Genomic DNA, 24,852 nt, shown 5'->3' on the forward strand with positions numbered 1-24,852 from the left:
CTTTAACACTGAGCGGATTAGTAAGGTATTCCAAAACGTTTTATTTTTTTCTCACCCCATGTGTGTGTATGCACGTCTGTGTATAAATAAATGTGTATATGTATAAATATTTTTTTTCAAAACAAGATATATAGCCCCCCCAAAAAAATACGCTCATACCAATCAATGTTATTACTAACTGCACCGAGCCATTCAAAGAGCTCCTCACAACTGCAGGATTCATCAGGCTTTCCCTGTAGTTCCCCACTCTTCAAAACAGGACAATGCAAATCCTTAAATACACTTGTACTGACATTCAAGTCAAATTCTTTCACATTGTATTTTGAAAAATAAGAGGTTATGGAAGGCGAGTCTGCAATGAGAAGAAAAAAAAAAAAAACATCAATAATTGTAATGCCAGAAATTGAAAAATAATAATATTAAAAGGGACACTAAACCCCAAAAAATTATTTCATGATTCGAGTAGAGAATACAATTTTAAACAACATTCCAATGTACTTCTATTATCTAATTTGCTTCATTCTTTAGATATCCTGTATTGAAGAAATAGCAATGCACATGGGTGAGCTAATCACATGAGGCATCTATGTGCAGCAACCAATCAGAAGCTACTGAGCCTATCTAGATATGCTTTTTAGCAAAGTATATCTAGAGAATGAAGCAAATGAGATAATAGAAGTAAATTTAAAAGTGGTTTAAAATTGCATGTTCTTTCTAAATTATGAAAGAAAAAATTTGGGTTTCATGTCCCTTTAATGATGTTAATGATAACGACAAATAAACTATAACTGCAGAATTACAATTAAAGGGACACTGAACCCAAATTTGTTCTTTCGTGATTCAGATAGAGCAGGGGTGGGCAGACTTTTGTAAGGCAAGGGCTACCTCTAATTTTATTCCAAGTGACGTGGTCACCTAACTAAAAAACACCAGTCTTGATAATAATAATTACAATATTGTATTTATTTTGTATTTATCTAGTTTAAAATTTTATTTTTGCTACAAATAGAACCTGCAGTCTGAAAATTGTATTTCTGCCACAAATAGGACCTGCTGGCTGAAAATTGTATTTTTGCTACAAATAGGAACTGCTGGCTGCAAATTGTATTTTTGACACAAATAATACAGCTTTAAAAATCAAGCTGCGTTTTTGTAACAAATACAACCGTGCTCTGTCTTTACTTACTGCGAGAGCTCTCTCTTTACGTCACGCTGGGACCGTCAAGCAACCTTATCTGTGTACAGCGCCTGCGTATGATAAGTAGTCTCACAATCAAGACGGCTCAAGACTCAAGTAATTTTATTGGCTGGACACCAAGTCAGGTTGATTAGGGGGCAGGACCTTTAAGCAAAGCTGGGGCAGCGAGTTCAGCTACAGCTGCGTCGCGCATGCTGAAGTACAGTGCCAATACCGCCGTCATAGACTCAGAGTCATAGCCGATTTAAAAAAAAATAAAAAATTAAAATAGATTTCTCACACATCTACGGTGGCGAGGCTCTTCACTCAGAATCTAGATTCTATCTAGAATTCTAGATTCTGAGTGAAGAACCTCGCTGCCGTCGATGTGTGAGTAATCTTTCTTCTATTATGCAGACTTTTCAAATCTTACAGGCGGTCACCTCAAAATTCACTCACGGTCCACTGGTAGACCACAATCTACCTCTTGCCCACCCCTGAGATAGAGCATGCAATTTTAAGCAACTTTCTAATTTACTCCTATTATCAATTTTTCTTTGTTCTCTTGCTATCTTTATTTGAAGAAGGCATTTAAGACAATGTTTGGTTCAGAACCTGGACAGCACTTGTTTATTGGTGGGTAAATTTATCCATTAATCCGCAAGAAGAACCCAGGTTGATCACCAAAAATGGGCCGGCATCTAAACTTACATTCTTGCTTTTCAAATAAATATAGCAAGAGAATTAAGAAAATTTGATAATAGGAGTAAATTAGAAAGTTGCTTAAAATTGCATGCTCTATCTGAATCATGGAAGAAAAAAAATTGGGTTCAGTGTCCCTTTAAGTTTTTTTTCTCACACACACACACACTATATATTTTATATTGGAGAAACAAGCCAAAAACTGCTCCTTCGGATGAACTTACACAGACACTCAATCAAAAATCACTGTGAAACTAAATACTGTACCCCTGTTGGTCACCATTTCACCCAACCTGACAACTCCATGCAAAACCTCAAAATGAAGATTCAGAGGGGCATATTTATCAAGCTCTGAGGCGGTGGACAGACATCGCCAGAAATCAACCTGATCGAATACGATCGGGTTGATTGACACCCTCTGCTAGCGGCCGATTGGCCGCGAATCTGCAGGGGGCGGCATTGCACCAGCAGTTCACAAGAACTGCTGGTGCAATGATAAATGCAAAGAGCGTATGTTGTCGGCATTTATAAATAGGCCCCTCAGAGGCAACCTCAAAAACGCCATGGAAAGAAACATTTGAAATGAAATTGATGATGCACTTCAACTCATTAAACTCTGGATTAAATGTGGACTCTGGGTTCTTAACACATTATCAAACATTTTTGTAATGTACTTTCATATAGTCCATTACATTGTATATTCCACACTCTTTATACATAGGTCACCAGTAAGTGTTCCTTTTTTGACTGTTTCATATTCCCCCTGTATACATAATTTCACATCTAAACATATTGATTCCATGTTGATATATAACTTTATATAAGTATATGCTCTATGTAAAAGTATATATTTCTCCTACACTGGACACTGTCTGCCTCTATCATTTAAGCCCCCCTCATGATTTTTACAACACACCCTCCTCTCTCTGCACTCAGACATCTGTAACACTTTTTAGCCATCCTGTGTTTCAAGATATAATCTGTAAATTCCATTGAATTGGTCAGTATTGCTTCAGACTTGAGAAAGGAATGAATTCTTCTGAAAGCTTGTCTATTTGGGTTGGGCTCGCGTGAAAACAACATCTTATGTCATTTACATAATATTTACATGTCATTATAGAGCTTATACATCATCATGCCACTTGTTATACCGATTACTATCTTTTTAAAACAATAGCTATTAGTAATGGTAACAACAACAACAACAAAAACATTACCTATGTTTTCCAATGCAAGAAGAAAATCAAATGCAAGAGGATTTTTTTCAGATAATGACCAGTTTACACGTTTGTACTTCTTGCCTTCAGGAGCAAAATCTTGATCAGTCAAATCAAGATTAATAACTACAAAAATTGAGAGATATATGTAAACATTCTTTATGATTAACAGTTTAAAAAAAGGCCATAAAAGTGCAATACATAAATATATGCACACATTCTTATAATACTTACTAAATCGCATGGCTTTTTTACCAGAATGGAGAGATGGGTGGCCCTTCAGACCCAGTTCCTCATAAGTGTCTTTGTCTACAGATATGATAAGTTTTCCTTAAAAACAAACAAATAAAAAGAGCAATAGTTACACACACAAGACATAGAAAGCATAACTTAGTTTGATGACTAATAAGAAACTGTAACATCATAAAGAAAGTAATCCACAAAACATTTCTTGGTTACTCTACTTGTGTTATCTATTTAGGGCCAGATTACAAGTGGAGCGCTAATTAACGCTCCTGCTAGAGCATTAACTGCGCTAACACCATACTTGCGTGCAAAAACGATCGCATATTCTCATGTGCGCTTAAAAGGACATAAAAATATAAACATTTCACATACACATTATATACAGTATATATATATATATATTATATATATATATATATATATATATACATACATACATACATACATACATACACACACACACATACAGTACATACATACATACATATCTCTTTAAACATGCATATGTATGTATCTTAATGTTAAAGCCCTTTGTTTGCCTTTTTTTCCACCTGACAAATCATTCTAGCGTAAACTAGCGTTTCAACTCGTAATACCAGGGGTAAACCTGACAAGCACAAACACCCACGATAAACCCCCTAATGCTCGCAAACGTTTGAACGCCACTCTTAATCTGTCCCTTAATAAGCAAGCAGAGCAGGGCAACAACCTAAACAGATAACTTAACAGGATCGTCCAACAATATAGGAAAAACTCAGGGGAAATAATTTTGCCATCAGTGGTGAAACAATGCCCTGCTAAAAATCATGCAAAAAAAACATTTTTGAGCATTATATTTTAATGTATGCGTCTGTCCTTTGCAATAAAAACGCAACTTACAGAGATGTAAGTTTTAATAGCCAGATGAGTAGAGGGCCATAGGAGTCACTATGTGCACATTAGTTATATAAATATACCCAAAAGCCCTAATTTATAAGAGGATAACGCTTTCTTCTTTTGGACTATAGAATTTAGAAGATGGGAAAAAAACAAAAAAAAAACAAAAAAACATATATATACACACAGGTAGCCCTCAGTTTACGCCGGGGTTAGGTTCCAGAAGGAATGGTTGTAAATAGAAACCCAGTTTATAATGTAAGTCAGTCAATGGAAAGTGAGGGAGTTAGGTTCCAGGTACCTCAAAAAAATTGACATAAGTAACACCTAATACATTATTTTTAAAGCTTTGAAATGAAGGCTTTAAATGCTAAACAGCATTATAAACCTAATAAAATAATCACACAACACAGACTGTATCATCAAACTAAGTTTAATAAACAAAAACATTTTTTACTTGCATTTTTCTGCATTGTTAGCATGTTAGATAATATCGGGTCTGCAGCTATTCTATGCATTCCAGTATGGACTGATTTCTAGGCACCCTGACCTTCAAGCAGTTGGGCAGGAAGATAAAAGGGAAGTGGCTGCTAGATCTTGTTCCTTTGAAAGCTGCTCGATAGCTCAGGTCTGGTTACACTGATTAATTTCAGCCTGCTTGGCTTGCATATCTTTGCTGCAACACACGCGGACAGCTCCAGCTACTGGCCTGCCCTTATTTTAATCAATACACTGCTCTCAGTGCTTTTCAATAGCAGTCACATGACTGAAAAAAGGGTGTTATTTTGAACTGGCGCCAAACGAGGGCCACCTGTAAAATTAAATGACAAGGGTCTCTAGGCACTTTTAATAGGCCAACAAAAAGGCCTATAGATCCACAAGACCCCTTCTTTTAAAGCCCAAAATAGCCAAGTGATCACTATGGTAATAGTGCAATACAAAGTTATAGAACTAAAAAGACCCTTATTTATATGATGATAACCCCTTCTTTTTTAATACAGTGTTAAGAAAAAGAAAAGAAAAAAAACACAATTGTATAAAACCCTGTTTATTAAATTTTATAATAAAAAACAAATTTTGCTTACCTGATCATTTCATTTTCTTCCGTGGGAAAGAGTCCACAGCCGCATTCATTACTTTTGGGAAATAAGAACCTGGCCACCAGGAGGCTTAAATACTCCTCCCACTTCCCTCAGTCATTCTGCCGAGGAACAAGGAACAGTAGAAGAAAAATCAGGGTGAAAAGGTGCAAGAAGAATACAACTAAGAAGCCCCACATAAAAAAACGGGCGAGGGGCTGTGGCTCTTTACCACGGAAGAAAATGAAATTATCAGGTAAGCATAATTTATGTTTTTCTTCCTAATGGGAAAGAGTCCACAGCCGCATTCATTACTTTTGGGAAAACCATACCCAAGCTAAAGAGGACACTGAATGCCAAAACGGGAGGGTACAATAGGCGGCCCATTCTGAGAGCACCAAGCCCGAAACCACTACCCAAAGAAGTCGAGAAACCTTAAAAAGGAAAGGCCCCAAGGACACTGACCAGCAAATAGTCCAGAAGCCTAGCTAGAGACCACAAAATCGGACTCAACTGAGCCAACAGTCCTCCAAGAGACACCGTCACCCAGCAGTCGGTCCCTAACCACTCACCCCTCACTAAAGAGGGGAACACCAGCCTAAACTCCCCAAGGGATAGGGCAAGGAAGAACTGAAGGGAAACCGAAAGGTCACTACAAAATCCATTAAAGGAAAACCCCCAATAGCGAGCCTAGCTCACAAAAGATCCAAATGGATCCTGACAGACAAGGGGAGGCTACGCCCAGACGAAGCAGAAACCAGAAGTTTAGGACCGGGCATCTAAATGAGAAACCCTTCTCTCAATATCGTGCAAAGCATCGAAAGACAACTGAAGACCGAGTCCTCACATCGTCAAAACTAAGAATACTAAAGTATTCAGACAAAAAAGAACGTGTAACAGACCCGGACGAAAAACCCTGAGTCAAGAACATGCAGCCATCATCAGGATGGCACAGAAAAATACTTGCGGAGAAGTAAAAAGCGGCCAGCAAGAGAACAGATTGCAAAAGAAAGACTCCAAGACAGAGGGCAAACTCTAAGCAATGGAAGCCGCCAGACCTACACACAGGGCTCCAAAGGGGGAAGCACATAACCTCAACAAGGCCCACTGCAACCCCAAGAGAGAGAGGTTACACTCAGCACCCTAAGGTGTATGGTAACCCTGGACATTCTGCTTGCAAGCCCAGGGAGCTAGCTACTATGCCAACCTAGATCCTGAAGATGACAACGCATCTCAGAACCCACTCCCAGCCGGGCCAGCCCAAGCATCGGCAGGTCTGAAACAGGGGAACAGAAGAACCCCAACACCAGCTCAAAAACGAGCCACAGCCATTCCAACAGAGCACGGGTGCCAACCTGACTTCTCAGAAACAGACGACAAGGCCGTAGACCCAAAGGAATCTAACAAAAAGCCCACCATAGTCTCGACACGGAGCCAGCAAGACTCCAGATTGAACATAACAACCCAGAAAGAAACACCCCTCTCTGAAGGTTAACTCTCAGTTACAACCTACTGAATCCCTAAGAAAAGGGACCACACCTCCATAAGAAGGAGAATAGGTCCTCTACCCTAAGAAAGGGGATGGGGCCAAAAAAAAACAATTTATGTAAGAACTTACCTGATAAATTCATTTCTTTCATATTAGCAAGAGTCCATGAGCTAGTGACGTATGGGATATACATTCCTACCAGGAGGGGCAAAGTTTCCCAAACCTTAAAATGCCTATAAATACACCCCTCACCACACCCACAATTCAGTTTAACGAATAGCCAAGAAGTGGGGTGATAAGAAAGGAGCGAAAGCATCAAAAAAATAAGGAATTGGAATAATTGTGCTTTATACAAAAAAATCATAACCACCACAAAAAAGAGTGGGCCTCATGGACTCTTGCTAATATGAAAGAAATGAATTTATCAGGTAAGTTCTTACATAAATTATGTTTTCTTTCATGTAATTAGCAAGAGTCCATGAGCTAGTGACGTATGGGATAATAAATACCCAAGATGTGGAACTTCCACGCAAGAGTCACTAGAGAGGGAGGGATAAAATAAAGACAGCCAATTCCGCTGAAAAATTAATCCACTACCCAAATCAAAAAAGTTTCAATTTTTATAATGAAAAAAAATGAAATTATAAGCAGAAGAATCAAACTGAGACAGCTGCGTGAAGTACCATTCTACCAAAACTGCTTCTAAAGAAGAGAAAACATCAAAATGGTAAAACATAGTAAAAGTATGCAAAGAAGACCAAGTCATTGCTTTGCAAATCTGAACAACAGAAGCTTCATTCTTAAAAAGCCCAGGAAGTAGAAACTTACCTAGTAGAATGAGCCGTAATCCTCCGAGGCGGGAATCCACCCGACTCCAAATAAGCATGATGAATCAAAAGTTTAAGCAAGATGCCAAATAAATGGCAGAAGCTTTTGACCTTCCTAAAACCAGAAAAGATAAAAAATAGACTAGAAGTCTATCTGAAATCTGAATAGCTTCAACAAAGAATTTCAAAAACTCTTACCATATCCAAAGAAAGTAAGAATCTCACCAAAGAAGTCTTAGGAAAACAATAATTCCTCCCTAATGTTTGTTAGAATTTACAACTTTAGGTAAGAATTGAAATGAGGACAGCAAAAACCACCTTATCCTGATGAAAAAAATCAGAAAAAAAGAGATTCACAAGAAAGAACAGATAATTCAAAAACTGTTCTAGCTGAAGAGATGTCCAAAAAGAACAATACTTTCCATGAAAGTAATTAATGTCCAGAGCAAGCATATGCTCAAATAGAAAAGCCTGAAAAACCTTCAGAACCCAATTAAGACTCCAAGGAGGAGAAATTGGCTTAATGACAGGTTTGATACGAATCAAAACCTGAACAAAATGATGAATATCAGGCAGTAACACTGCCTTATCCTGATGAAAAATCAGAAAAGGATATTCACAAAAAAAGAGCAGATAACTCAAAAATTCTTCTAGCAGAAGAAATAACCAAAAGGAACAATACTTTTCCAAGAAAGTAATTTAATGTTCAGAAAATGCATAGTTTCAAACGGAGGAGCCTGTAAAGCCCTCAGCACCAAATTGAGACTCCAAAGAGGAAAGATTGAATGAATGACAGGCTTGATACGGACCAAAGCCTGTACAAAACAATGAATATCAGGATGATTAGCAATCTTTCTGTAGCACAAACTTACTTCACCACCTCCATGGGAGGCAAAGTTTGTAAAACTGAATTGTGGGTGTGGTGAGGGGTGTATTTATAGGCATTTTAAGGTTTGGGAAACTTTGCCCCTCCTGGTAGGAATGTATATCCCATACGTCACTAGCTCATGGACTCTTGCTAATTACATGAAAGAAAGGTAGAGCACCTGCCCACAAGACATGAAGCCACAGGCAACAGGAGAGATCAATCTCAAACGCAAATGAACATGGAAGGAATCCTCCTAAAGAATTGAAATAAATAGAATGTGGTGCACACCACTATGCACCAACACCTTTAGGGGGCGCCTCCTGAGCCAAGAACAGTAATGGAAAAAACACCACAGAAAAAAAACTCAAAACAATGATACCAAAATAAACACCATAAAAATACCAAACAGTGTCCAAAGTGAATGGTGAGGAAATAGTCCCAAAACAGGTAATTCCAAAAACGACGTGGCAGCTCTCAGTCATAGGATGGTCCTCCTGGGGAGTTGGTAACTGAAAAAAGAGAAAACAGAGGCCCCAAACATGGCCTAGTACAGCCACAAGCAGAAACTTCAATTAGAGCAAGTACAAATGGATACTCACAAAGGGAGCGCACCCTCTGGTGCTAATGGTGCAGACTGGAGCCTCACAGTGGTCCAGCTCACTGGCGAGATCAGGCAGTCAAAAAGGATCCTTTGTGGAAGTTAGGACAAGTATCAACATCCAAGGCACCTGCGGGTGTACTCACAGCAAACTGGGACCTAACAGTCGCCCAGTAGACTGGAACCTCCAGGCAAAAAAACAGGATAAGTCTCTAATTGCTAGTTTCCGCAGAACCAGCAAAATTCACGTGAGAGTACACCAAAAAAGATAGCAAGTGTATATGAATAAAAACTTTATTAAAAAGCGACGCGTTTCTCAGCTAACTCAGAGCTGTTTCATCAGGCTAAAAAACAGCTCTGAGTTAGCTGAGAAACGTGTCGCTTTTTAATAAAGTTTTTATTCATATAGCCCATAGACTCTCAAACAGCCACAGGACCAGCAAGGGGATACCCCAAGGCAAAAATCACTCGAGCAAAGGCTGGTCTCCACATCACCTCCATACAATCAGAGGAGTATAGAGAGAAAAGGACACACAGCATCCCCAGCTCCGAGCAGAGCCCAAGGAGACCACGCCCAGTGCCCCTAACAGGGAACGACCATATCCCAGAGGGGAACCCAGGTCCCTAAAAGGAGACCTACCTCACATGGAGACAACAGAGGAAGACCAAAAACAGAATTTATGTTTACCTGATAAATTACTTTCTCCAACGGTGTGTCCGGTCCACGGCGTCATCCTTACTTGTGGGATATTCTCTTCCCCAACAGGAAATGGCAAAGAGCCCAGCAAAGCTGGTCACATGATCCCTCCTAGGCTCCGCCTACCCCAGTCATTCGACCGACGTTAAGGAGGAATATTTGCATAGGAGAAACCATATGATACCGTGGTGACTGTAGTTAAAGAAAATAAATTATCAGACCTGATTAAAAAACCAGGGCGGGCCGTGGGCCGGACACACCGGTGGAGAAAGTAATTTATCAGGTAAACATAAATTCTGTTTTCTCCAACATAGGTGTGTCCGGTCCACGGCGTCATCCTTACTTGTGGGAACCAATACCAAAGCTTTAGGACACGGATGATGGGAGGGAGCAAATCAGGTCACCTAGATGGAAGGCACCACGGCTTGCAAAACCTTTCTCCCAAAAATAGCCTCAGAAGAAGCAAAAGTATCAAACTTGTAAAATTTGGTAAAAGTGTGCAGTGAAGACCAAGTCGCTGCCCTACATATCTGATCAACAGAAGCCTCGTTCTTGAAGGCCCATGTGGAAGCCACAGCCCTAGTGGAATGAGCTGTGATTCTTTCGGGAGGCTGCCGTCCGGCAGTCTCGTAAGCCAATCTGATGATGCTTTTAATCCAAAAAGAGAGAGAGGTAGAAGTTGCTTTTTGACCTCTCCTTTTACCGGAATAAACAACAAACAAGGAAGATGTTTGTCTAAAATCCTTTGTAGCATCTAAATAGAATTTTAGAGCGCGAACAACATCCAAATTGTGCAACAAACGTTCCTTCTTCGAAACTGGTTTCGGACACAGAGAAGGTACGATAATCTCCTGGTTAATGTTTTTGTTAGAAACAACTTTTGGAAGAAAACCAGGTTTAGTACGTAAAACCACCTTATCTGCATGGAACACCAGATAAGGAGGAGAACACTGCAGAGCAGATAACTCTGAAACTCTTCTAGCAGAAGAAATTGCAACCAAAAACAAAACTTTCCAAGATAATAACTTAATATCAACGGAATGTAAGGGTTCAAACGGAACCCCCTGAAGAACTGAAAGAACTAAATTGAGACTCCAAGGAGGAGTCAAAGGTTTGTAAACAGGCTTGATTCTAACCAGAGCCTGAACAAAGGCTTGAACATCTGGCACAGCTGCCAGCTTTTTGTGAAGTAACACAGACAAGGCAGAAATCTGTCCCTTCAGGGAACTTGCAGATAATCCTTTTTCCAATCCTTCTTGAAGGAACGATAGAATCTTAGGAATCTTAACCTTGTCCCAAGGGAATCCTTTAGATTCACACCAACAGATATATTTTTTCCAAATTTTGTGGTAAATCTTTCTAGTTACAGGCTTTCTAGCCTGAACAAGAGTATCGATAACAGAATCTGAGAACCCTCGCTTCGATAAGATCAAGCGTTCAATCTCCAAGCAGTCAGCTGGAGTGAGACCAGATTCGGATGTTCAAACGGACCTTGAACAAGAAGGTCTCGTCTCAAAGGTAGCTTCCATGGTGGAGCCGATGACATATTCACCAGATCTGCATACCAAGTCCTGCGTGGCCACGCAGGAGCTATCAAGATCACAGACGCCCTTTCCTGATTGATCCTGGCTACCAGCCTGGGGATGAGAGGAAACGGCGGGAATACATAAGCTAGTTTGAAGGTCCAAGGTGCTACTAGTGCATCCACTAGAGCCGCCTTGGGATCCCTGGATCTGGACCCGTAGCAAGGAACTTTGAAGTTCTGACGAGAGGCCATCAGATCCATGTCTGGAATGCCCCACAGTTGAGTGACTTGGGCAAAGATTTCCGGATGGAGTTCCCACTCCCCCGGATGCAATGTCTGACGACTCAGAAAATCCGCTTCCCAATTTTCCACTCCTGGGATGTGGATAGCAGACAGGTGGCAGGAGTGAGACTCCGCCCATAGAATGATTTTGGTCACTTCTTCCATCGCCAGGGAACTCCTTGTTCCCCCCTGATGGTTGACGTACGCAACAGTTGTCATGTTGTCTGATTGAAACCGTATGAACTTGGCCCTCGCTAGCTGAGGCCAAGCCTTGAGAGCATTGAATATCGCTCTCAGTTCCAGAATATTTATCGGTAGAAGAGATTCTTCCCGAGACCAAAGACCCTGAGCTTTCAGGGATCCCCAGACCGCGCCCCAGCCCATCAGACTGGCGTCGGTCGTGACAATGACCCACTCTGGTCTGCGGAAGGTCATCCCTTGTGACAGGTTGTCCAGGGACAGCCACCAACGGAGTGAGTCTCTGGTCCTCTGATTTACTTGTATCCTCGGAGACAAGTTTGTATAGTCCCCATTCCACTGACTGAGCATGCACAGTTGTAATGGTCTTAGATGAATGCGCGCAAAAGGAACTATGTCCATTGCCGCTACCATCAAACCTATCACTTCCATGCACTGCGCTATGGAAGGAAGAGGAACGGAATGAAGTATCCGACAAGAGTCTAGAAGTTTTGTTTTTCTGGCCTCTGTCAGAAAAATCCTCATTTCTAAGGAGTCTATTATTGTTCCCAAGAAGGGAACCCTTGTTGACGGAGATAGAGAACTCTTTTCCACGTTCACTTTCCATCCGTGAGATCTGAGAAAGGCCAGGACGATGTTCGTGTGAGCCTTTGCTTGAGGAAGGGACGACGCTTGAATCAGAATGTCGTCCAAGTAAGGTACTACAGCAATGCCCCTTGGTCTTAGCACTGCTAGAAGGGACCCTAGTACCTTTGTGAAAATCCTTGGAGCAGTGGCTAATCCGAAAGGAAGCGCCACGAACTGGTAATGCTTGTCCAGGAATGCGAACCTTAGGAACCGATGATGTTCCTTGTGGATAGGAATATGTAGATACGCATCCTTTAAATCCACCGTGGTCATGAATTGACCTTCCTGGATGGAATAAAAAACTCTAAGCCATCTCCGTGGAGATGTTGCCTGTACAACGGCAAAGAGAATGACTGGGGTAGGCGGAGCCTAGGAGGGATCATGTGACCAGCTTTGCTGGGCTCTTTGCCATTTCCTGTTGGGGAAGAGAATATCCCACAAGTAAGGATGACGCCGTGGACCGGACACACCTATGTTGGAGAAAGGTCTCATAAAAAACAGTTAGACAGTACACAGTCAACGTGCAATAGCTGCAGCTGATAACATCCTGCAACACATCCGCTGCAAGGCAGGTGAACTACCCAATAAATTACTAGCTGCTGAGAACTAAGTCCAGAAAAAAGGCCAAACCGCCCAACTCTGCGGCAAGAGGGCACAAGTCCACCAACCCTCGACTACATGGGAAGGAGCTCTAGGGTCTGACAACCCCAGACACAAGAGAGACACGCAGCGGAACTCCACTGACCCAGTCATCCAAATTGAAGGCTATAAAGGACTGAGACAATCCTAACTGCCTCACTGACCCACCGGTCCTCTAGAATGCTTAGTTGAACACAGAGGATAACATGAGCACTCTGCGCCTCTACCAGACCAGCCAAGCAGAGCGGCGCCACAGACAGAACTGAACCCAAACAGGACCAGCCTGCAATCCGGGTCCTAACCGTCAAGCCGCATAAATCCTCCCTCAGAGGGGAAGAAGGAAAACAGACAGGACATCCTATCGGATGAAAATAAAATACAAGGCAACCCGTAGTTTAACGCCCGAAAAGAAACAGGCCTACCACAGGACCAGCCAAACGGAGCCCAGATCTTCCAAAAAAAAAAAAAAAACTGGAAAAGATCTCAATACATGGACAATCAGGAGATTATATCATCCCCACATGTCTAATGAGGTGCGCCATTTCGAAGAGCAGACTGAGTATTTCCGTATCCAATAAGGATAGGGTTGTTCAATAACTGAAAAAAACATGTCTGAGTAACACAGGAAGGCGCACAATTCTGTAATGAAAGGCACAACACTCAGGGATAGTCGCACCCGCAAGGAACTGTACAGTCCAAGGTGGAATACCCGGGACAACAGGAGCAGGGAAGAGAAGGCACCACCCTGTCCTCAAACTCTATTCAATTTTGGAAATAAAGGTTCGTCAGGCAATATGACCTCTGGAACCCCTGAATTTGCCAAAAACTTCCTTTAGAAGAAGCGCAAATTCCTAAAACTAAGGTCTGGTTCCTCCGCAGCTGAAGGTGGAGAGGCAGCAGACTCTGACCCAGAAAGTTCATACTCTGAAGTCTCAGAAAGAACTTCATCCTCGGATAACCCTATCAGTTAAATCCAAAAATTATTTGATGTACTCTGGGAAGGAGTGCAATATGTAAACTGCGCAGTAACGTCTGGAGAAAAAAGGCCCCATCCAGATGGAGGATCAGCAATGTTACGGGGAAACTGCATGTGTATAGAGATTACAATGTAGGTGAGGTGGACGGCTCTGTGATATCAAACATGTTTGATATTATCACATTATCAAGGCATATGGAACATAAATGAGAGGGGGAACTAGGGCCTCCTCCCCATATAAACAGGAATTGCTCTTTAGGAATATAGGGAGTGCCCTCTAAAGAAACCGAATCCTCTATTACTAGTGCAATAACCGGAGAACTAGAGAGATAAAACATCTTTTTTTTTTTTTAAATAAAATAACGGCACCTCTATACCCCAATGGCTGGGGCACTCATCACCTCCTATGACCCAGACAGTACAGAGATGTATGACTCCTCTCTGATAGTCACGAAGGAAGGAATGAATCACAGACTGTCCCTGCTATGAGAGAAAGCGTGCCAAGCTTGTAAGCTGCATGGCTCTCAAAGTGAAAGTGAAACCTGTATATTCCTTAACAGCCTAAGAGCCCATAACATCTCACACACACATAAAGCAGCATAAAATCAAATAAACACATAAAATTATTATTCCCCCCTGTTCAATAATCCCCCTAAGGAGATATTAACCCTTGATTCTATAAAGATAAAAGGCGCCACACTGTGACCATGTCTTCTGTGTTAACTATTTATAGTAAAAAATAAAAACAATCTTACCAGAATCTACGCTGTGGAACAGGAACACGGCCCTTCAAGTGTGACAGGTCATAGCACCGCTCCTGACATGGACTTGAGAGAAGAAAGCAATCTGTGAAACTTGTCAACGCTGATTGCTGTAGGAGCTGTTAATATGAGTCGGGATGGTGTCGCAGAGGAGAGCTCTCCCTGCATCTCCGGACTCTAACTTTCACCCAGGCCCTCAGTGAGAAGCTTATAAAGCTACTTAAAACTCCTGTCCCACTGCGAAGAGTATTACCCTCCATAACAGACAAAAATTCTGACACTTCTCTGTCAACCTCCTGGGACGAAAGGCAAAGAATGACTGGGGGATGAGGGAAGTGGGAGAAGTATTTAAGCATTTGGCTGGGGGATCTTTGCCTCCTCCTGGTGGCCAGGTTCTTATTTCCCAAAAGTAATAAATGTGGCTGTGGACTTTTTCCCATTAAGAAGAAAATATACATTTTAACACATTTGTTGTACAGATCACACGTCAAGATATATACATAAAATAATGGTATAGTCTAAATCTGCTGAAACCCCCCCCCCCCCCCCACAATATATGTGTGGGTTTCTCACTGAAAAATGGTCTACAGTAGGGCTTAAAAGTAAGCTGCATCTAAAAACTTCAGCGCAGGGTGTAAATGGCTTAGCAGTTAAGGTGTTAAAGCCAGCACACAACCAGCAAGGCACTACTGGGAGCTAGTGAGCAAATAACCAGACACATGTGTGTAGTCACCAGTCACCAGCTAGCTTCCAGTAGCATATTGCTACTCCTGAAAACTTCCTAGTTATGCTTCTCAGGAAAGAATACTAAAAGAACAAAGCAAACTTGAAGTCTCTTAAAATTGCATGCTTCATGTGAACCATGAAATTTAATTTTTATTCCCCTCAAAGGGACATGAAACCCAAAATATTTATTTCACAATTCAGACAGAGCATGCAATTTTAAACAACTTTACAATGTACTTCTATCATCAAATTTGCTTAATTCTCTTGCTATCCTTTGTTGAAGGATCAGAAATGCATTACATTTTAACACATTTGTTGTACAGATCACACGTCAAGATATATACATAAAATAATGGTATAGTCTAAATCTGCTGAAACCCCCCCCCCCCCCCACAATATATGTGTGGGTTTCTCACTGAAAAATGGTCTACAGTAGGGCTTAAAAGTAAGCTGCATCTAAAAACTTCAGCGCAGGGTGTAAATGGCTTAGCAGTTAAGGTGTTAAAGCCAGCACACAACCAGCAAGGCACTACTGGGAGCTAGTGAGCAAATAACCAGACACATGTGTGTAGTCACCAGTCACCAGCTAGCTTCCAGTAGCATATTGCTACTCCTGAAAACTTCCTAGTTATGCTTCTCAGGAAAGAATACTAAAAGAACAAAGCAAACTTGAAGTCTCTTAAAATTGCATGCTTCATGTGAACCATGAAATTTAATTTTTATTCCCCTCAAAGGGACATGAAACCCAAAATATTTATTTCACAATTCAGACAGAGCATGCAATTTTAAACAACTTTACAATGTACTTCTATCATCAAATTTGCTTAATTCTCTTGCTATCCTTTGTTGAAGGATCAGAAATGCATTACTAGCAGCTAGCTCAAAACATCTGTTGAACCAATATAAAGAGGTATTAATGTGCAGCCACCAATCAGCAGCTAGTTCCCAGTAATGAGGCTACCTAGGTATGCTTTTCAACTAAGGATATAGAGGATGAAGCAAATTAAATAACTGAAGTAAACTGGAAAGTTGTTTTAAAATCACATGTTCTGTCTGAATCATGAAAGAGAAATTTGGGGTTTCGTGTACCTTTAAAAGGGACAGTCAAGTCATAATTAAAATTTCATGATTCAGATAGGGCATGCAATTTTAAACAACTTTCCAATTACTTTTATCATCAAATGTGCTTTATTCTCCTGGTAATTGTTACAATAGCTAAACCTAGGTAGGCTCATATGCTAATTTCTAAGTCCTTGAAGGCTGCCTCTTATCTCAATGTATTTTGACACTTTTTCCCAGCTAGACAGTTCTAGTTCATGTGTGCCATATAGATAACATTGTGCACCACCCAAATTCCAAAAGAATCCACAGCACCAAGAATATATTCACAACTTTATTGGAACATCTGGGTCAGACAGATATATTATAAGCAAAGTTTTGGGTTAACAACCCTTAATCATGCTATCATAACTACGTATTACGCTGCCACCACCTAAGACTTTAGATATGGGTTTCTTTGGGAACCCCAATGACATTCTAGTAATACTCAGAAGAATAAATGCTGAAAATGTGCAAGTAACCCACGCAAGTAACAGCTTGGTAACGTGATTACAATCTTGTCTCTAAGGGTTTGTGAATTAAGATACTAGAGCCCAAAGACAGAATTGGCTTATTAATATTTTAGTCACAAAAGACGAATAAAAGTTACACAGTGCCAAATTGCATATAACAAAAGCACATACAAAAAAAAAGATAGATGCAAAATACAGTTCTTGAAAAATATGGGACTTAAAAAAACCAAAACACAGACCTACACTTACACAAATATCACTAAGCTTCAGCCTGTGTGAACTTATTTTTCAGATGTTGATCAAATAAGATCCCAGTGGAATTCTGATATATTTCAGGCTGCATTAAACTATGCATACAAAGAGAGAAGCGCTCTACCAGGAACGAACAACAGCTCAGTAGCTTGTTCTATGGCAAGTTACCACCAAAGCAGCCTCTTTTAGCCCAGTTGTGCTTCTTACAGAGGAAAATTTATCGTATTAAAATATAACCTATGAACCTTTCCTTTGTGTAGCAAAACCACCCACCTTTGGTCACATGATTATTTTATTACTCATTTTACTTCAAGGACCACTCAAAATAACAGAACCTGTGCATAGTACAGTTAAGAAACAATGTACATGTAGCATAATATGAAACTATTTCAATGGAAAGTGTCGATAAAAACATAAATTATGCTTACCTGATAATTTTCTTTTCTTCTGATGGAAAGAGTCCACAGCTGCATTCATTACTTTTGGGAATTAAGAACCCGACCACCAGGAGGAGGCAAAGACACCCCAGCCAAAGGCTTAAATACTCCTCCCACTCCCCTCATCCCCCAATCATTCTGCAGAGGAACAAGGAACAGTAGAATAAATATCAGGGTGAAAAGGTGCAGAGAATCCACTGGTACACTGGCAAACTGACCAGGGGAATGCGACCCTAAGGCGCACCAGAATTGGAAATTCAACGCCAGCAGCTGGGTATGAACCCACAACCCTTGAGGCGCAAGTCACACAGCTAACTCTTAGATGACATGGGTTACTCCGTTGTGAAGAATAATAAATACTCCAAAAACCAGGCCAATCCTGACCTGGTCAAGTAGATGGAGCAAGGACATAGCCCAAGTTCCTACCACCGTGGAACACCCCGACAAGCCCTGAGATCCAGGAACCCAAAACTAGGTCAGGAAAAAGGAGCAAAGCCCCAGAAACGGAAGTCTCAGGGAGAAAAACAGGTCCGGGCACCTAATAGTTCAGGCAACCATACCCTGGAACTAAACACCCCAACTGGCCAAAAAGCCAGACAAAGGGAATGGATGCATATCCAGAGAATCCGGATAGCGAGGAGAACTCGAAAACCCTGACCAAAGGAAGGAACCACCCCTAGCCAAAGTCCAATGCTCCAAGAAGCAAGGCTAGAAGTTGATGAAGGAACTTCTCAAGCCTCAGGACAACAGAAGGGATACCTCGAAGTCCACAAAACCCTACTAGCAGGGCTAGTCTCCCCATCACCTCCACACAGGCAGAGGACACAGGGAAGAGAAAAGGCGCTAAGCCTTCCCAGCTCCGGGGAACCCCGAGCTAAACAAAGTTCCCACAGGGATCAACCATCACCCGGAACGCAGATCCCTAAAAGGAGATCTAACTCACCTGGAGGCAATAGAAGACCCAAAGGTCTCAGAACTCAGACAGTACACGTCAAAGAGTAAGAGATGCATCTAGATACACTATAAACAGCTTGTGCGCACACCTTCAAGGTGCCAAGAGCTGCAACTGGTTTTAAACTGCAAACCTTCCGAAAGCTAGACAGCTATCCATACAAGTTGTTGGATCAAGCCTCAAAAGGACAAATCCAGAGCCTTAAAACTGAAGGCCAAAACCGCTCAAACTGCGGTATTAGGGCGCTAAGGCCTCCAACCCTCCACCGCATGGGGAGAAACTCTAGGTTCTGATGATATCAGATGTCAGATAGAGTGAAGCAACGGAAACTCCCCTGACCCAGTCATCTATGATTGAAGGCTATAAAGGACTGAAACAATCCTTCCCACCGCACAGACCCACAGGTCCTCTCGAATGCTTAGTTGAACATGTAAATAAATGATCACCTAGCTGAACCAGCCAAGCAGAACAGCGCCACGTGTCTGAACAGCCGCAAGACAGAACGAACCCAACAGGACCAGCCTGCACACAGGGTCCTAACCGGCAAGCTGCATAAATCCTCCCTCAAAGGGGAAGAAAGGAAAACAGACATTTTTAACATAGGACTAACATGTCCAAAACAACTTCCGAAGAAATAGAGTATCGATCCCAGAAAGTTCCCGAAGAACACATAACAAAAATAAAAGACATCCCATCGGATACAAATAAAAAATCAAGGCAACCCGAAGGTTAAAGCCCAAAAAAAAAAAAAAAAAAGACAGGCCTACTCGTAGGACCAGCCAAACGAAGCCCTATCACAAAAAACTGGGATAGAACTCAAAACAAAGACAATAGGAGATTACCTCATCCCCACATGTCTAACGAGTCGTACCATTCAGATTATCAGACTGAAAATTCCCGTATCCGAGAATTATAGGGTAATTCAATAACTCAAACAGATGTCTGAGCAATACGCAAAGGCACGCAATCCGGTAACGAAAGGCACAACACTCCAGAACAGAACCCTCAGGATACTGTGGAGACCCACCCCAAGGCAGAATACCCAGGACAATAGGGCACAAGCACATTCTCAAAGAAATCGCCAACATTATCAGAAAGCGAAAATGTGCTGCTAACTCCAGGGGAAACACGCCAGCCCGCATGGAGGAACCGTAAACTGGGTTACCCACATGTGTAAGAGGAAGAATCGGTAGGGAACACGCCCCCTGGAAGACAGGAACCCCAGAGGCAGATGGCTCAGCAGATCCCCGATTCCCCGAGCCCAAGGAATCGGGCACTCTTGTATGGCATATGGAACAACACTGGTTGATAGGAGTCAACGAGGCCAAACCGGATTGATCACCGGACACAGAATCTGAATCAGATATCATAATTGGTATCAGAATCCTCCGTAACTGAATCTGAAATGAGCACAGTCTCAGCATCAGAATCCTCCATAACTGTAAAGAGGATATAGGAATATGGACTATAAACAGTAAAAAAACAAAAACACAATTTATGCTTACCTGATAAATTTATTTCTCTTGTGGTGTATCCAGTCCACGGATCATCCATTACTTGTGGGATATTCTCATTCCCAACAGGAAGTTGCAAGAGGACACCCACAGCAGAGCTGTTATATAGCTCCTCCCCTCACTACCATATCCAGTCATTCGACCGAAAACAAGCAGAGAAAGGAGAAACCATAGGGTGCAGTGGTGACTGTAGTTTAAATTTAAAAATTACCTGCCTTAAAATGACAGGGCGGGCCGTGAACTGGATACACCACAAGAGAAATAAATTTATCAGGTAAGCATAAATTGTGTTTTCTCTTGTAAGGTGTATCCAGTCCACGGATCATCCATTACTTGTAGTATACCAATACCAAAGCTAAAGTACACGGATGAAGGGAGGGACAAGGCAGGTACTTAAACGGAAGGTACCACTGCCTGTAAAACCTTTCTCCCAAAAATAGCCTCCGAAGAAGCAAAAGAGTCAAATTTGTAGAATTTTGAAAAAGTATGAAGCGAAGACCAAGTCGCCGCTTTGCAAATCTGTTCAACAGACGCCTCATTTTTAAAGGCCCAGGTGGAAGCAACAGCTCTAGTGGAATGAGCTGTAATCCTTTCAGGGGGTTGCTGTCCAGCAGTCTCATAGGCTAAGCGTATTATGCTTCTTAGCCAAAAAGAAAGAGAGGTTGCCGAAGACTTTTGACCTCTCCTCTGTCCAGAGCAAACCACAAACAAAGCAGATGTTTGTCGAAAATCTTTAGTAGCTTGTAAGTAAAACTTTAAAGCACGAACCACGTCTAGATTGTGTAATAGACGTTCCTTCTTTGAAGAAGGATTAGGACACAATGATGGAACAACAATCTCTTGATTGATATTCTTGTTAGATACCACCTTAGGTAAAAACCCAGGTTTGGTACGCAGGACAACCTTATACGTATGGAAAATCAGATAAGGAGAATCACATTGTAAGGCAGATAACTCGGAGACTCTACGAGCCGAGGAAATAGCTGCCAAAAAAAGAACTTTCCAAGATAAAAGTTTGATATCTATGGAATGGAGAGGTTCAAATGGAACTCCTTGAAGAACCTTAAGAACCAAATTTAAGCTCCATGGCGAAGCAACCGGTCTAAACACAGGCTTGATTCTAACTAAAGCCTGGCAAAATGCCTGAACGTCTGGAACATCTGCCAGACGCTTGTGCAAAAGAATAGACAGAGCAGAAATCTGTCCCTTTAAGGAACTAGCTGACAATCCTTTTTCCAAACCATCTTGGAGAAAGGATAATATCCTGGGAATCCTGACTTTACTCCATGAGTAACCCTTGGATTCACACCAGTAAAGATATTTACGCCATATTTTATGATAAATTTTCCTGGTGACAGGCTTTCGTGCCTGTATCAAGGTATCAATGACTGACTCGGAGAAACCACGCTTTGATAAAATCAGGCGTTCAATCTCCATGCAGTCAGTCTCAGAGAAATTAGATTTGGATGGTGGGAAGGACCCTGAAGTAGAAGGTCCTGTCTCAGAGGCAGAGTCCATGGTGGAAAGGATGACATGTCCACTAGATCTGCATACCAGGTCCTGCGTGGCCACGCAGGCGCTATTAGAATCAACGATGCTCTCTCCTGCTTGATCTTGGCAATCAGTCGAGGGAGCAGAGGAAACGGTGGAAACACATAAGCCAAGTTGAAAGACCAAGGCGCTGCTAGAGCATCTATCAGCGTCGCCTTGAGGTCCCTGGACCTGTATCCGTAACAAGGAAGCTTGGCGTTCTGTCGAGACGCCATGAGATCCAACTCTGGTTTGCCCCAGCGATGAACCACTTGTGCAAACACCTCCGGATGGAGTTCCCACTCCCCCGGATGAAAAGTCTGTCGACTTATAAAATCCGCCTCCCAGTTCTCTACACCTGGGATGTGGATAGCTGATAGGTGGCAAGAGTGAATCTCCGCCCAGCGAATTATCTTTGAGACTTCTAACATCGCTAGGGAACTTCTTGTTCCCCCTTGATGGTTGATGTAAGCCACAGTCGTGATGTTGTCCGACTGAAATCTGATGAACCTCAGAGTTGCTAACTGAGGCCAAGCTTGAAGAGCATTGAATATCGCTCTCAATTCCAGAATATTTATTGGAAGGAGTGACTCCTCCTGAGTCCACGATCCCTGAGCCTTCAGGGGAGTTCCAGACTGCACCCCAACCTAGAAGGCTGGCATCTGTCTTCACAATTGTCCAATCTGGCCTGCGAAAGGTCATACCTTTGGACAGATGGACCCGAGATAGCCACCAGAGAAGAGAATCCCTGGTCTCTTGATCCAGATTTAGTAGAGGGGACAAATCTGTGTAATCCCCGTTCCACTGACTGAGCATGCATAGTTGCAGCGGTCTGAGATGTAAGCGTGCAAACGGCACTATGTCCATTGCCGCTACCATTAAGCCGATTACTTCCATGCACTGAGCCACCGAAGGGCGCGGAATGGAATGAAGAATACGGCAGGAATTTAGAAGCTTTGATAACCTGGACTCCGTCAGGTAAATTTTCATTTCTATAGAATCTATCAGAGTCCCTAGGAAGGAAACTCTTTTGAGTGGGGATAGAGAACTCTTTTCCTCGTTCACTTTCCACCCATGCGACCTCAGAAATGCCAGTACTATGTCCGTATGAGACTTGGCAATCTGAAAGTTTGACGCCTGTATCAGGATGTCGTCTAATTAAGGGGCCACCGAAATGCCCCGCGGCCTTAGAACCGCCAGAAGCGACCCTAGAACCTTCGTGAAGATTCTTGGGGCTGTAGCTAATCCAAAAGGAAGAGCTACAAACTGGTAATGCCTGTCCAGAAAGGCAAACCTGAGAAACCGATGATGATCTTTGTGTATCGGAATGTGAAGATAAGCATCCTTTAGATCCACTGTAGTCATATATTGACCCTCCTGGATCATAGGCAGGATGGTACGAATAGTTTCCATCTTGAATGATGGAACTCTGAGGAATTTGTTTAAGATCTTTAGATCCAAAATTGGTCTGAAGGTTCCCGTCTTTTTGGGAACCACAAACAGATTTGAGTAAAAACCCTGTCCTTGTTCCTCTTTTGGAACTGGATGGATCACTCCCATAACTAGGAGGTCTCGTACACAGTGTAAGAATGCCTCTCTCTTTATCTGGTTTGCAGATAATTGTGAAAGGTGAAATCTCCCTTTTGGGGGAGAAACTGAAGTCCAGAAGATATCCCTGAGATATAATTTCCAACGCCCAGGGATCCTGAACATCTCTTGCCCACGCCTGGGCGAAGAGTGAAAGTCTGCCCCCCACTAGATCCGTTACCGGATAGGGGGCCGTTCCTTCATGCTGTCTTAGAGACAGCAGCAGGTTTTTTTAGCCTGCTTACCTTTGTTCCAGGTCTGGTTAGGCCTCCAGACCGCCTTGGACTGAGCAACAGTTCACTCTTGTCTTGCATTAGAGGAGGTTGATGCCGCACCTGCCTTGAAGTTTCGAAAGGCACGAAAATTAGACTGTTTGGCCCTGGATTTGGACCTGTCCTGAGGAAGGGCATGGCTTTTTCCTCCAGTGATATCAGCAATAATCTCCTTCAAACCAGGCCCGAATAAGGTCTGCCCCTTGAAGGGAATGTTAAGCAGCTTAGATTTTGAAGTCACGTCAGCTGACCATGATTTAAGCCATAGCGCCCTGCGCGCCTGTATAGCAAAACCAGAATTCTTAGCCGTTAGTTTAGTCTAATGAACAATGGCATCAGAAACAAAAGAATTGGCTAGCTTAAGTGCCCTAAGTTTGCCAAGTATGTCATCCAATGGAGTCGCTACCTGTAAGGCCTCTTCCAGAGACTCAAACCAGAACACCGCAGCAGCAGTGACAGGGGCAATGCATGCAAGGGGCTGTAGGATAAAACCTTGTTGACTAAATATTTTCTTAAGGTAACCTAATTTTTTATCCATTGGATCTGAAAAAGCACAACTGTCCTCGACAGGGATAGTAGTACGCTTTGCTAAAGTAGAAACTGCTCCCTCCACCTTAGGGACTGTCTGCCATAAGTCCCGTGTGGTGGCGTCTATAGGAAACATTTTTCTAAAAATAGGAGGGGGAGAGAACGGCACACCTGGTCTATCCCATTCCTTAGTAATAATTTCTGTAAACCTTTTAGGTATTGGAAAAACATCAGTACACACCGGCACTGCATAGTATTTATCCAGTCTATACAATTTCTCTGGCACTGCAATTGTGTCACAGTCATTCAGAGCAGCTAAAACCTCCTTAAGTAACACGCGGAGGTGTTCAAGCTTAAATTTAAATGTAGAAATATCAGAATCAGGTACCCTTCCTGAATCAGAAACATCACCCACAGACTGAAGTTCTCCTTCCTCAGCTTCAGCATATTGTGAGGCAGTATCAGACATGGTTCTTAAAGAGTCAGTATGCTCTGCATTTCGTCTAACCCCAGAGCTATCTCGCTTACCTCTAAATTCAGGTAGTCTGGCTAATACCGCTGACAGTGTATTATCCATGACTGCTGCCATGTCTTGTAAAGTAATCGCTATGGGCGCCCTTGATGTACTTGGCGCCATTTCAGCGTGAGTCCCTTGAGCGGGAGTCAAAGGATCTGACACGTGGGGAGAGTTAGTCGGCA

General features: G+C 42.2%; 1 protein-coding gene across 1 annotated transcript in view; it reads right to left on the reverse strand.

The window, feature by feature from the left end:
- RPP40 (ribonuclease P/MRP subunit p40) overlaps nt 1-24,852 on the reverse strand; it is a 246,499-nt gene that overhangs the window by 127,715 nt on the left and 93,932 nt on the right. The window contains 3 exon segments of the mRNA XM_053714698.1: nt 160-352; nt 3,097-3,222; nt 3,331-3,426. Of these exon segments, the coding sequence (XP_053570673.1) occupies nt 160-352; nt 3,097-3,222; nt 3,331-3,426 (415 nt within the window).

The sequence above is a fragment of the Bombina bombina genome, chromosome 5 (assembly GCF_027579735.1).
Source record: "Bombina bombina isolate aBomBom1 chromosome 5, aBomBom1.pri, whole genome shotgun sequence".
Taxonomy (NCBI): domain Eukaryota; kingdom Metazoa; phylum Chordata; class Amphibia; order Anura; family Bombinatoridae; genus Bombina; species Bombina bombina.